Source organism: Panthera onca, chromosome B3 (genome assembly GCF_046562875.1).
Source record: "Panthera onca isolate mPanOnc1 chromosome B3, mPanOnc1 haplotype 2, whole genome shotgun sequence".
Taxonomy (NCBI): domain Eukaryota; kingdom Metazoa; phylum Chordata; class Mammalia; order Carnivora; family Felidae; genus Panthera; species Panthera onca.
Genome location: NC_138344.1, coordinates 33,423,008 through 33,437,779, shown reverse-complemented (window position 1 = coordinate 33,437,779; position 14,772 = coordinate 33,423,008). Strand labels below are relative to the sequence as shown.

Sequence of the window (14,772 nt, the reverse complement as noted above, 5' to 3'; positions counted from 1 at the left end):
CTACATGCACCCACATGCTCTGCACCGGGAAGAACTGAGGTGTAGGAAGCATGGCCCGGCACACTCAACAATGAGCCTGGCTGGGACAACAGGAAATTCTGAAGTCTCAAGTGCTCAGGAAGAAGCATGGCCAACAGAGCACTGAGCAGGGAGATCAGAAAAGGTTGGTTTTGTTTTGGTTCAGCTGCTGCTAAGCTGAGTGAATCTCAGGACTATTTTCTCCCCTGTAAACAATGGCAAGGTAGGACCAGATTCCGGCTATTCCTCTGAAGAGTTAGTACTTTGTGACTCCACACACAGATAATATGCTCCAGAGTCCCATTCTGTGGCCAGTACATCCTATCTCCACGGCTCCCTCATCCCCCTGCTTTCATGTACACCTGCTCTTTTCTTCTGGTTCACTGAACAGTTTGCATTTTTCTAAATTTAAGAAGATAAAAAAAATTCAAATAGTACAGAAGTATTTACAACAAAAAATTAGTTACCTTTGGCACCTCTCCCCTTTTAGCATAATTTAGCCTATTCCTCACAGACAGGTCAGATCTGGATGTGGAACTCTGAGACCCTTTTTCTACGCACTGTTGAACCTTCTCCAGAGGCCAGTACCATAACCCTTCCATTACTCTACTGTTCTCAGTCCTCTCCCATCTTCTCTTCAGCCTGGGTGTGCTGATCTCTCACTTCAAACACAATCTAGCCAATTCTCCTAACAACCTATCATTTTATTCTACTGCATGCAGTGAGCAAAACCCTCAACTCTGGATCAATCTCACATCCGCCTTCTGTGCACCGACCCTGGCTACTGCATCCTGCTGGAGGGAAGAGAGAAAATCATGTAATGATAGGATTTGGTCACTATAAAATCATGGTCTGTCAACTTGGCTGGGCCCTTGATGCTGCCCTGAAAATCTCCCATCTCTACCACTCCTTTCTTCTATTCTCTGCAACAGCTATTTCAAACTTGAGCCACTTTCTTCAAGCCTGTAACTTGATCACCACTGGCTTTACTCTCAGTAGACAATCAGAAGAGAACTCCCATCCATCTCTACCTTCCCCTCTCCTTCCTGACAAAAACACCTGTAACACATGTCTGGTCTTTACCTTCTCCTACCTGGGTGGAAGGGGTTTTCTTTCACCTGTGCTCTGGATCTCTCCTGAGACTCCTCTTGTATAAATGCTTTCCCCTTTCCCCTAAATCTTCAAGTTATTTCTTTCTACTGATTCTTTCCCATCAGCATTCAAATATTTGCAAGTCTTCCTGATTTCAACTCCATGTTATCTCCAACAGGTTCTTTCTCTTGCCTACTGTTCCCAAAGAAACTCTAAAGGAAATGTAGCCTGAGCAGTTAGGTGCTGAACTTCAAAGCCAGACAGATGTGGGTTCAAATCTTAGTTCTAACACTTTCTAGCTATGAGATCCTGAGCCAGTTATTTTCCCTCTCTGTGCTGCAGCTTCCTCATCTGAAAAATAGGGATCATGATTAGCACCTACCTTACTGAGTTGTTGGGAAGATTAAATGAGTCAATACATGTAAAGGGCTTAGTCAGTGCCCGCACATAAGTGATCACAGAGTTGGCCATGCTTAGTCCTCTCTTGGTAGCCACTTCTGACATCCTATCTACTCCTTAGTCCACTATAATATGGCTTCCTTTTCTACCACTCCTCTGAAAATGCCTTCACCAAGGGTCTGTGGTTCAGTAACTAAATTCAAGGGATCTTTTTCAGTTTATTCATTCATTCATTCAACAGTTATTTACTGAGTGCTTACTATGTGCCAGGCTGTTCTAAGTGCTGGGGACACAACAATGATCAAAACAGACAAAAATCCCTGCTGTCACACAGGTAATATTCTGGTGGCCGCTCACTTCTTCTAGGACCTTTTGGCAGCATCAGACACCCCTGATGTTCTTTAAACTAAACTCCGTAGCTTAGAGGACAAAGCTCTCTTTGAATATGCTTCCTCACTCTTCCCTTCCTTTGCCAGCCCCTACATGCTAGTGTTCCCAGGGGTTTCCAGGCTTCCGGACTTCTCTTTTTCTCTTCACTTACACTCTCCTTGGGCAAGGTCATCCACCCCACAGTAGGTTGATGATTCTCAAATCTACCTTTCCGTGCTAACTCTTCTTCTGGGACTCGGCCCACAGGCCTACACTCAAATGGCTTAGAAGCCCTTCAAATCTTAAATACGAAATTGAACTAACTCTTCATTCCTTTTCCTGGATGATCTTCTCTCTGTTTGATAACAGTATCATCTATTGATTTATCCTGACAGAAACCTCCTCCTTCTCCCATCTTTCTGTGTACATTAAAAACTCATTCACCCCATATTTATCGACTGTATACCATGTGTCAAACACTGTGCTAAGCACTGAGATTACAGCACTGAAAAAGAAAGACCCAATTAAGTCTTATAACTACAAAATCCTTATTATCTCAAAATCATGACCACCTTCCCACCTCCACTGGGTCAATGCCTTAATTCAGCCTCTCATAAATTCTCCCCTGAAAGACTACAAAACCTCTCCATTGCCTTCCCTGCATATATACCCATTTCAATCTACTATCCTCTGTGATCTTTTAAAATGAAGATCTCTGCTTGGATCCCGTGCAGGGAGTCCCACAGTAACACAAAGAACTCTTTACAGAATCCTGAAATGCCACATTTTCTCCATACCTTTCTTTGCACATATTGCTTCCGCCAAGTGAAGCAAACTGCATTGCCTCCTCATCTCACCTAATTATGAAACAGCTCTGGTTTCCTTTTATAAAACTTTTCTATCATTCCCCCACCCTTTCCTAAGAGACTTTCCTATGAGATCATGAAGCAATGTATACATACATTTTCAACACTTATCTTAATATATGCTGTTTATTTGTCTATCTCCTCACCGAGGCTGTGAGTTCCTCAACAGCAGGGACCAATCTCAGTGCCTTTGTATTTCCAGTGCCTGACACACGGTAGTCATTCAATAAATGTTTGCTGAAAAAATGAATGATGCTAGAATTAAAAAATGCACATTTAATGCTATGTATGCATAATGCTTGTGCTACATGATAATCAGGCATAAATGGCAAATAGTTAATGGCGAGATTACTTCTATAGACCCAAACCTAGTATTTGTGAAGTCCTGGAATTAGGGTGGGGAATGGTAAGAAGACACCCAGGCATACAGAAAGTGTCTTTTCGGACACTACTTTGAAGACCCTTGGTCCATTAATCCAAAGATTCAGGTCTTTTTACTTTGCTGGAAGGGGGAGCTCATTCCTGAATTAGGGTACCCAGAAACTATGTCTTTACTTCAGTGCCCAATAGCTTCTCCCTGCACCAACCTGCTCCTCCCTGAATCAAAACATTTCTATCATATCAGTGAGTTTAATTCACAGAATTTTAGCAGCATAAAGAAAACATTCATTTTGGTTATAAAGTGGCATTTGGTTTGGCTTCTGGAGTGGAAACTAGGAAAGTCAACCCAGCTTTTGGCACCCTCCTACTCTTTCAGGTGTACCGTGCCCCCCCCTTGTGTCCTGGTACTCTCCTAGGCTGGTGCCAGTGTCGGTTCTCCAAGCCTATATTATTCCCCTTCCCCTTCCACCTTTATATACGTCACATCCAGGCCTTCTCTCCCCATATTCAGGCTAATGAAAATCCTAGAAATCTTTCATTTCCCACTCATTTCTTCATTCCAACCAGAATATATTGAGCTTTTTTTTCTACATCAGGAACCATGCTAGGTGCTGGGGCAGTTAAAAATAAAAACAAGCCCTAGTCCCTGCCCTTGAGGAGCTCAGAGTCTAGCAGGAGACAAATAACAAACAACAATTATAAAACAGTGTGATAGGGCTAGGGTAGATATTACAGCTACCTCCACAAAGGAAGGGATGCTTCACTTTAGAGAGGACCTCTGAGCAGAACCTTGAACACTGAAGTGGTGTTTGCCAGGCTACCAAGAGAAGAAAAGGTACTCTAAGGTTGGGAAGTAGCCAATGCAAAAGTACATTGTTGTGGATAGGGGAAGAGGCAAGGCCACCCCTATCAAACTTCTTATCCAAGTAGGAGTCTGAGAACCCAACTGCCCCGAGCCTAGAGCCTCTCCATAGTGCTGCTAAATTCAGTCTGGACCATAGTGCCTCCTCCCACAAGTCCCAAGACTTTTCACCCTTTAGAGACTACTAATACCTAATCAGAAGTGCAATCTACCTAGCCCAAAAACAAATCCTGAATGTTCTCCCTTCCACCTTCTTTTGTAAATGTTGTAGTTAAAAGTTTCCATTTTTCCTCTACTTTTAAAACTTCATCTGTTCTCCTCTCTCCTCACCCCTTGCCCACAAGAGAGCAATTCCCTGTAATTCTAGATCCCAAAAGTTAACTTTGGTTAACATTTTGCACAGTCTTTCAATTTTTTTCCTAAATATATAGATTACTTTTGAAACAAAAATGAGATCTTAAACATATTAGTTTGTAACTTTTTTCCACTTACCACAATAATTTGTAGATCTTTTAATGTCAATATACATAGATCTACAATCTTTACTTCTAAATGCTGAATAAAATTCCATTTTTGAAATATACTTTAAAAAGTTCAAAGTCCTAACTTGTCTTTGTGGACATGATAGAATGCTTCTAAGTTTTTGATCTTATAAGCAATGTTCTAGTAAATATTCTCTCTCTCTCTCTCTCTCTCTCTCTCTTTCTCACACACACACACACACACACACACACACACACACACAATTCTTTTCTTTAAGTTTATTTATTTTGTGTGTGAGAGAGAGAGAGAAGAGAGAAAGAGTGCACGTGCATGCCAGGGAGGGGCAGAAAGAGAGGAGAGGGAGAGAGAGTGAATCCCAAGCAGTCTCCACAATGTCAGCATGGAGCCCAAAGCGGGGCTCAAACTCATGAACCATGAGATTATGACCTGAGACGAAATCAAGAGTTGGATGCTTAACCAACTGAGCCACCCAGGCACCCCACATATATATATATTCTTTTTTAAAGCACCTGTTGAGGGATTTCTGCAGGAAAATTCCTAAAGGTAGAAATGCGAGGCCAAAGATATGAAAAATTTCAGTTAATGACACTGCCAGATTACTCTTCCAAATTATTGTACTGATTTACATCTGAACCAACATACACGGGCCCATCTCTTCACATCCTTCCAAAACTAGACTGTCTCAATTCCTTTTTATCTGTGCCAGCTTGATAAAATATATATATATATATATATATATATATATATATATATATATATATATCATTTTTTTGTCCATATTTTACTTCTTTTTTTAGGTTTATTTATCTTGAGAGACAGAATGTGCAAGTGAGCAGGGGAGGGTCACAGAGAGAGAGAAAATGCCAAGCAGGCTCCATGCTGCCAGTACAGAGCCCGACTCAAACTCACAAACTGTGAGATCACGACCTGAGCTGAAATCAAGAGTCAGACACTAGGGGCCCCTGGGTGGCTCATTCGGGCTCTTGACTTCAGCTCGGGTCATAATCTCAGTTCGTGGGTTTGAGCCCCACATCAGGCTCTGTGCTAACAGCACAGAGCCTGCTTGGGACTCTCTCTCTCTGCCCCTCTTCTGCTCATGTGCTCTGTTTCTCTCTAAAAATAAACAAATTTACAAAAAGTTTTTTAAAAAGTCAGACACTTAACCGACTGAGCCACCCAGGCATCCCTCAACTGTATTCTAAATATAATGACTGAATTTGAGAATCACTTAGCATTTACTGGCCATATATTTTGCACTTAAAATTTTTTTTTTATTGATTTATAGAGCTCCTTTTAGAGTTTAACCTTGTCTTTTAAGGTTGCAAGCGTTTCTCCCATTTGGTCCTTTATTTTTTTAACCTTATGGCTCTCTTGGTTTGATTTTTATGTGGTCGAATCTGCTTGTCTTTCACTTTATGTAGTCAAATCTGTTTGTCTTTTCCTTTATATGTTTGCTTAAAAAGGCTTCCTCTGCCTCTGGGGCCATATGAACATTCTTTTAATATTCTTCTAATAATTTTATGGCATAGCCTTTATCTTTAGATCTTTAATCCACCTGGAATTTACTTTTGTGTTTGATATGAGGTATAGGTTTAAATTTATGTTTTCCAAATGGATAACCAATCATCCACAAATATTTATTGACTAAACATCTTTTCACTTTTGATTAGAAATGTTTCCTTTACCATATATTAAATTCTCCCAGGCATATGAACTCTTGCTGGTCTCTGGAGCTTATTTTCATGGCAATCCAACAGGAGGATCTATGATGTCATAGTGCTATCATCTTTTGTCATTCTGCCCAGTATATAGACACCTCTGCTCATTTCTGTTCTGGACCCACACTCCCATTCCTATAAATGTTGTTTCCTCTCCTCCACCAAGCCACCTGGACTACACATCACCCACCCCCACAAGCCCTCTGGAATCCTGTTCCATGGTTAATGAACTACCAACATCCTGAGTCTATTTCCTTTTAACTGAAGCAAGGCTCTCCCCAGGAATACTATTTCCCCTACAACTTGCTCTGAGAGGCAGCTTCTTCTCAGCTGCTTCCAGGACATCTAGCTTCTACCATCAAGTAAAAAAAAACAAAAAAAAACAACAAAAAAAAACCACCTCTTTTCTCTGGCCCATGACATTCAGTTGTAAAATCTTGAGCTTCTCCTTGCCACCAACACTCTGCAACATCCTGGTCACCTCTTTATTTACCCAAGATTTTGGAACCTGGTCTCCAGTCTTCCTCTCCATTCCAAGGTTGACTATCATCCTAGGTGATTTCAACACTCAAGAGGAAGAACTAACCCACATTCTAGCATAGCAGTTACCCAACAACACCTTAACACCCTCTCATGGTCACCTTTTGAATCTTCCTGTCCCCTGGAGGTGTTCCAACTCATTCTCTCAAGCTTCTGTACCATATAGCTAACTTGCTGATCTACCCTAGCTCCGTGTGCTTCAACCAGTGACTGAGTTTCTTAAATACATGACATGAAGGCTTCTTTCCTGACAGCTCTTCCCATGTACAGTTCTTCCCATGTGGATTACTCCTTGTGTCCCCATCAACTACTACTTTCAAAGATGAAAGGACAGCTTTTAATGAAGTCTTCTCAAAATGTACTCTCCCCTCCACTCCAACACATACACTTGGGCCAGGTGTTCCCAACGCACTGTGTATCTATCAGCAAAAATCACTTTACTGATACATTACTGTAGGTCTGTATTCCCACTTCTAGAGACTGTAAATTCTTTAAGGACAAGGACAGTTCAATTCATATTCTTGGACAAGTGCTGACAAATTATAGTTGCTTAATAAATACTACTTGTACTAAGGATGGATGGAAAGAAGGAAGCTGGCCAGAAATACTACTGGAATCTGATAATGATGGGCCCAGGATCAAAACATTCATAACGTGAGTGCTAATGATTAAGCAATTAGATGTTAGAAGTTATTATCTGAGGTAATTAATGCTAAAGTATGATCAAAGCTTACTCCTACCAAAGGCCAGTAGTTTTCCAAATTGCTAATTGGTATAATACTTGGTGAAAATATTTATAAGTAGTAGATTGCCCTAAGATTGCACATTGAAAAGAGCACAATCTCTGTAGACAAACAGACTTGACTGGAATTTCTGCCCCATCACTACTGGCTGTGAAACCCTGTACATGTTGCTTAGCCTCTGTGAGTCTCAGTTCTCAAAGATGGAGATAACACCAACCTAACAGAGTTGTTGCAAAGATTAAAGGGCATAACATATAGCAAGCGCCAGACACTCTTTAATAAATGCTAGTTTCCTTCCACCTTCTACTTCCTTTTTCTTAAAAAGTCAGTTTTGCCACCGGAGGAGCCCAGCATCCGCTGCCTCGTGGGATAACCACACCATAGGAACAGCTTCTGTGAGGGCTTTTCATGAGCTTCTCACAGGAGCCTGAAGGCTCCACTACTGTGTGATATCACTTTGTATGGCAAATAGGCTGAGACTTTAACATATAAAAGGGACATGAACTTAGAACTCTGAATCAAACTAGGACTGTGGCTCTAGTCCAAAGACCAAAGCCACTAATGTGGATCTTAGTACTAGCTACTACCAGGACAAGGTCAAATATGACAATAGTTATTTCATCTAGGACACTAGGTACCTGATAAGCCACCTCCTTTGCTCCCAAAGCTTTACACAAAAGAGAAGGCTGCTTACTGACACCAAAGGTGGTAAGCACCCAAACTTCCCGCATCCAAGCACACACTTCCAAAGACAAGAGTTCTACACCATACCCAAGTCTAATCACCTTCAGGAAGTGGACATAACGATAGCACACCACTATGGGCTAGGGATCAGGGCTGAGTGCAAAGCTAAGCTTAAGCAATAACAAAAGCTTTAAACAGAAGCAAAGGAAATGAAAAAGAGAAGTTGACACAGGAATGGGTCTTATTCACTATAGCCAGGAATTGAGAAGGAAAGCAAATCCATTTCTCTATTATGATGGATTATAGATGTATAAACCTTGAGGCAGATCGCAGAAAACCCTGCACACATAAGACTATCACCTCTACAGACCCAACCTCCTCTAGTCAGCTGACTTTGCTGTCAGGGGCCCCACAGAGGTGGGAGAAAACTCCTAATCCAACGGGCTAAACCTCTTGGTGATGCATATTGACTTCTCATTTATTTCCAGGGCCAGCAGAGGAAATTTAGGAAAATGCAGAAATATAAAAGTAACCTCTTTCATTTCTAAAAGAAGTACTGGTGGGCAATAAAACTCCTTTTCTTCTGTGTAATCCACAGGAAAAGGATTGAGGTTTATGCCTTTAACAGGCTAAGAAATCGACAATGAGCCCCAGTAAAAAACTGTGTAGCCATAAGAAAAAAAGAGTTCACACTTGCTGATAAAAACGAAACACAAAAACAAAGTACCAATCGGCAAAAAACCTGCAATGCCCTGCTTCATTCTTCTGTTCGGAAATGAGGAGGTCAGGTGGAAGCAGATGGGAGGAACAGCAGCTCTGAGGCTTAGACTTAGTTTTTGTTGTTTTATTTTAAAATCACCAAGTTCTTCCTTCTACTGTATCTTCCTTCAAAGATTGTAAAAACATTCATCACTATCTCCCTGTTATCTTCAGAAATGCTTGGAAGGTAGAAGGATTAAAAAAGGAGCAGCAACTACTTGGCAATTAGGTGATTTGCATGAGGGCACATAGTTAAACAAGTGATTGCTCAATATTCTCTGGCTGACTCCTGAATAAATCTTGCGTCTACTGTATAGGTTTTCAAGCAGAATATCCAGGGGGAGCAATGCTAGCTCAAGGAAATGAGACTTGAATTTTTCATAAACCAGGCCGAGGCTACCCACACACATCCTGATCAAGATGAGCTTCTTGGAGTCAGTAACTATCCCAAGCTATTGGGGAAATATTATGATTTAACAATAAAGAAAACACAAGGTTGTGGGAAGAGAGGCTGGTGGTGGCCAAGCTAGTCTAGGCCCTGGAATTCAACATGGAGCACAATTATTTTGGCCCTCAAAAAAACTATGCTCCTGCTACCCATCCCCTTCCAAATGTTCCTATTTCTCCTCCTTATATATCCCTCCATTTTCCACATACCCCTTCACAAGAAAAGTAACTCAACTGCAAAACACTCTTCCTGCATGGTTTTCTTCCTCTTAGCTTTATTTATTTATTTTTTTCAATTTTTTTTTTTTTTAACGTTTATTTTTGAGACAGAGAGAGACAGAACGGGGGAGGGTCAGAGAGGGAGGGAGACACAGAATCTGAAACAGGCTCCAGGCTCTGAGCAGTCAGCACAGAGCCCGATGCGGGGCTCGAACTCACGGACCGCGAGATCGTGACCTGAGCTGAAGTCGGACGCTTAACCAACTGAGCCACCCAGGCGCCCCTCTTCCTCTTAGCTTTAAAACATTAAACTTAGGGGCCATCAAGGCTTCACAGGAATAACCTGTCCTTGGTTAAAGTGTACATAGCCACTAGTACAATTAGAGTGCAGCACTAATTAGCACGGCTCCTGCTCCCCACCCCTGCTGCCCAACCTTATCTGTTTCCCTCCTACACTCCCTAGATGCACTTCCAAGGCATCTCCAAGTTTGTGAGAAGACTAGTCCCAGTTGGGACCACAGCATAGTGTGATCCTCCTTTCCCTGGAATCACATGCTAATACTCCAAACTTAAAACTTGAAAGTCAATCATTTCTAAATGAAACCTGCAAACCATCTCCTTTATGATGATCTTAGAAATAGAAAAAATCATGGCACTTTCTACTTTATACAAAGTAGCCCTTTTAATATATCCAACAAATAATTAAGTATCTATTATATTTCAGGCATTGCAATAGAAGGCATGGCCAAAGGAGGTTTTTTAGGAGATTTAGATTGTAATAAACTATGCCACTTACTAACTAGTCACTTGTTTCATATCTGAGGATGAGCAAATCAAATATTGATAATGATTGCAGAAGGATCCAGACAGTCACATAATAATCTTCCTTCCATTCTAGAATAAAAGGAGTTATTCTGTTCAGGGACAGTGGTATCCTAAGTAATTCACAGGTATGAATGTGTGAATATCACAACTAGATGCAAACTTCTAATAACCATTAAATACTACAGCTTCAATCAACTAGTTTCAGAAAAGCAAAGACTTCAGTCAAATGGCATAATCAGACTTAGCACTTTACCTGAAAAACTTGGGCTTTATCAACTCCACCAGGTACCCAAAAAATGCATTCGAGGCAATGTCAGATAGGTACCATCCCAAGGAAGCAGATTTTTGAGTCATAAACAAGATGTGGCTCAATAATCAAAACAGGGAGGTAGGTTCACTCAAGTATCTAGAGCTTAAAATAATTCCATTTAACAGGTTTAACAACATGCAACACACACCCTCCAGTTGACAGAAACACCTCTAACAACAAAAACAGGCAGCAAATACTAAACACCTTCCTAGACCATTCAGCAATCAGTGGACTACAGCTAACTCCTGAAGGTGAATTCAGAATCAAATCAAACCTCAAGAAGAGATTTGTTTTTCAGAGAAGTATGGATTCCACTGAATTCCAGGTTCAGATCAAAACCAGAAGTTGTGCTACATTAAAAAGAACACTGGCCCGGAACCTACAAGGAAGTTAGGTAGAAGAAGGAGATGGAAAGCTGTCAGCCAAGATTTAAATTGCATGTTGTTTTCTTTCCTAAAATCAGCCCCATAGAGAAATATAGTCTGGTGGGCCTTGCTGATGTTGCTTTCCCCTCCAGGGATTCATCCTTGTTTTTGCAGAAGAAGGATTATAGTTCAAGCCATCTGAAAGCCTCCCAGGAGACTAATGTTTCAAAGGAAAGACTCCAGAAGAAGAATAAAGAAGGAAGCTACTTCTGTGTCTTTGGTAATGTTCATCCAAACCAGTTTTCATTATCTCTCAAGGGATACGAACCCTCATACAGCACATTCATTCACAGTAAGGTAACAAATTGAAATAAACATCTTATTTAGTTTCTTATCTGTCTCTAAATCTTTTATTAGAGAATTTACAGGACCCATTGTCACATATTATCCCCATTTCTATTTTCTTCATTAAACTCTAGACCTATAGCAATGGAGGTAAAGGCTTAATTTAGAAATACAGGAATTATCCTAATTTATACAACAGTGGCAAACATTCTAATTATCTTTTGGGCATTTTAAAATACATTGTGTCCTTTTGCTTCATATTTCTCTAACTGGACTGCAAAGCTTGAGCCTACTTTTTTTTTTTAACTTTAATTTTTTTTTTTTTTTTTTTTTTTGAGACAGAGCAAGAGAGAGGGCACAAGTGAACGAGAGGCAGAGAGAGAGAGAGAGAGAGAGAGAGAGAGGGAATCCCACGAGGGGCATAGAGAGAGAGAAGTAGGGCTCACATTCACCCGAAGAGATAATGATCTGAGCCTAAGTCAGATGCTTAACGGACTGAGCCACCCAGGCGCCCAAGCCTACTACTTCTGAGCATACTTTTCTTGTAACCTCCAGAGTGCCTGGCACTGGAACAGGCACATACCAGTTAGATGACAATTTTTTTTTTCTTGCACAAGTCAGGCCCTAACTGCTCTATACCAAAATAAACATTCTGACTGCCAATCTTGTCTAAGGCATTACTTGTCATAAAGGATTCAGAGAAATACGTGACCTACCACACACACACACACACACACACACACACAATACCCTTTTATCCTCCCCAGCCTAATCCATCTTATCAGTTGAGAACTACCCTGATGCTGAGACTCTTATTTCTTTGCCTCAATTATCTGTCACTCTCTCAGTACCATCTGTTTAATGAAATGCCTTTAATTCTATAAATCAAATGAGAACATTTGCAAAAGTAATTCAATCGCACTTGAAACACAGTACAAAATGATGTTAATCATATGGCCCAATCATAAATATGGCTTCCCCCATAAACACCTATACATCGTCACTTGAGAACTAAATTCCAAAATAGTTTCAAGAAAACTCTAAATTTTAAGCCCAGAAAGTAGAATTGTATCCCTATCTGTTGCTGACTCTACTTACCAATTTGCTGTGAAATAATAATCCTCAAACACAATTTTCAGCAACTGACTTAAAGAAAACTGCCAGCCCCTTCTGTTTTAGATGAAACCAATATCCAAAGCACTCCTGACTTCAGTCTCGCTTTCCCCAACCTCATTCTGTAAGGGTTAAATTGTACTGTAGGGCTAACGCTTAGCTTGAAAGATAACAACTTTGTTCTGACACTGAAGGTCACAAGATAACAGCCTTGCTTTTACTCTTGTAAATCATACTTCATACTCTTGTGAATCAGGCTTTACCAACGAAGGAAACAAAAGCTCAAAAAAAGAGCATCAGAGACAAGGTCAAGGAGATCCACTGGTTGCAACTTAGCGGCAGAAAGTCTAAAATAATCACCTCATTCGATAACTGTTTCTGACTCATCTGGCAACTGTTTCTAACTCATCTGGGAACTGTTTCTCTGTTCTGTTCCCAGATAATGATAAAATGATGTGATCGGCTTTAAAAACTCTGTACCCCGGCTGTTCGGGGCCACACTCTTATCAAGAGTGTTGGTCCCGATCGGTCGGCCTTGCCTCTCGTTGTAATAAACTTTGTTGTGACGGTCACTGGTGCCCGTAGCATTCTGTTTCAGGAGTCCTGTGGATGCAACAATGCTTCCCCACTCTCAACACACACACCCTCAAAGCACTTTGAGCTCAATCAGAACCATCTGTACCTCTGGTCAAGCCTTGCTTCCTCTCTGGAATACTCTTTCAGTCCTGGCCAATTACATCCACCACCCCACAATAAGTGGCTGCTCAAAATTCATTTCCCTATGGAAGCGGTCTCTGATTTCTCTCACTGGGCATGCTATGTGTCAGACACTTTTATGTAATTTTGCACAGATCAATTCATCTCTAATGTCTTATCTTGCCAATTTTTGGTGTCAGCTCTATTGTCCTCTACCCAGCCCTAGTCACAGCCTCACTAGGACCCTGCGACACTTGCACACGGTCGGAGGGATCACCTTCGATGTCTCCCGGCACAGTATTTTCAGCAATTTGATATCCAGACTGAATTGGAGTCCTGCGGCAGGCATTCTTGGTGAAACAGAGCCAGGGGACAGGATTACGGAGAAATCCTGGCTCCAGAAGTCAGCTCAGCGAAGTAGAGAATGGAGCTGGGGACTGAGATGACGGCTGGAGAAAAGGCGCAGGAGGAAGTGGAGGCCAGAGGGTTGTGACTAGACGACAGGGTTGGGCAGAAGCCAAAAGGAGGGCGTCTCAGGAGGTCTGGCGAGCTGCCCCGGGGCAGGACCTCTGAGAGCCGGGAACGAGGCGGGTGCAGGTCCGACTCACTTGTGGGTTCAGGAGGCTGCCAAGAGCTGGAGCCGAAGAGCAGGTCGCGGTAGCGCTGGAAGGCCTCGTCGAGGACGGAGCAGCCCGGCTGCGCGGCAGAACTGACGTGGTACTGGAACTGGAAGTTGTACGGAAAGATGGCGTAGTGCGAATCGGAGGTTTGGATGTACTGGGGCCATGGCCAGAGGGCCTGCGCCTGGCGGGCGAACGCTGCCGCCAGCAGCAGCGAAAAACAGAGCCCGCAGCCCGCCATGGCCCGCCGGTCCCCTCGTTCTCCGCCGGCCGGGCCACGTGAGACCCGGTCAGCTGAGCGGCGCCCGCGTGACTATCGGCGTGCCACGTGACCAGCCGACCCCCCCCCCCCCCCCCCCCCCCCCTTACGCCGCGATCCCGGAGGACCAGCTCCCTGCCCCTCCTCTCACAGAGCGGTGCGGCGATGACGAAGACCGCCCCGCGGCCGCGCTCGGGCGACCTGGAGCTAGTAGGCGCGGGCGCCGGGTGGGAGGGTGGCGTGGGCGAGCGGGAAGGGACAGTCTCCCAGCCTGAAGCGCGAACGAGATGGGAGGTGGAGGACGTCCTGGGCCCAGAGAACTTCAGAAGCAGAAAAGCTGGAGGATGAAAACCGCAGGTCGTGGTGATGTGAAATGCTGGGGGGCGGAAAGGGGCTGGAATTGGAGAGTCTGACTGGCTCTGCTTGACAGTTATCACGAGATCACAAAAATGTGATGTATTTATGACTGGAAAAAATCTGTACTTTTCAGAGCGAGCTGGAGGCACCCCATTCCCCGCTTCTAGCGTGGGCTCTTGCCCTGATGGTTGATAATCTCTTAGTAATTGCCCCCCAATCCCCTCCCCCCCCCCCCCCCCCCAGACAGTATATACTTACTGCAAGCATTTAGACATTGCTTA

General features: G+C 42.8%; 1 protein-coding gene across 1 annotated transcript in view; it reads right to left on the bottom strand.

Annotated features, from left to right (window-relative positions):
• Positions 1–14,171, bottom strand: part of HEXA (hexosaminidase subunit alpha) — a 31,198-nt gene extending 17,027 nt beyond the window's left edge. The window contains exon 1 of the mRNA XM_078448855.2: positions 13,864–14,171. Coding sequence (XP_078304981.1) covers positions 13,864–14,116 — 253 coding nt within the window. The 5' untranslated portion in view covers positions 14,117–14,171. The remainder of the gene's footprint in view (positions 1–13,863) is intronic.
• Between the last annotated feature and the right edge of the window lie 601 nt (positions 14,172–14,772).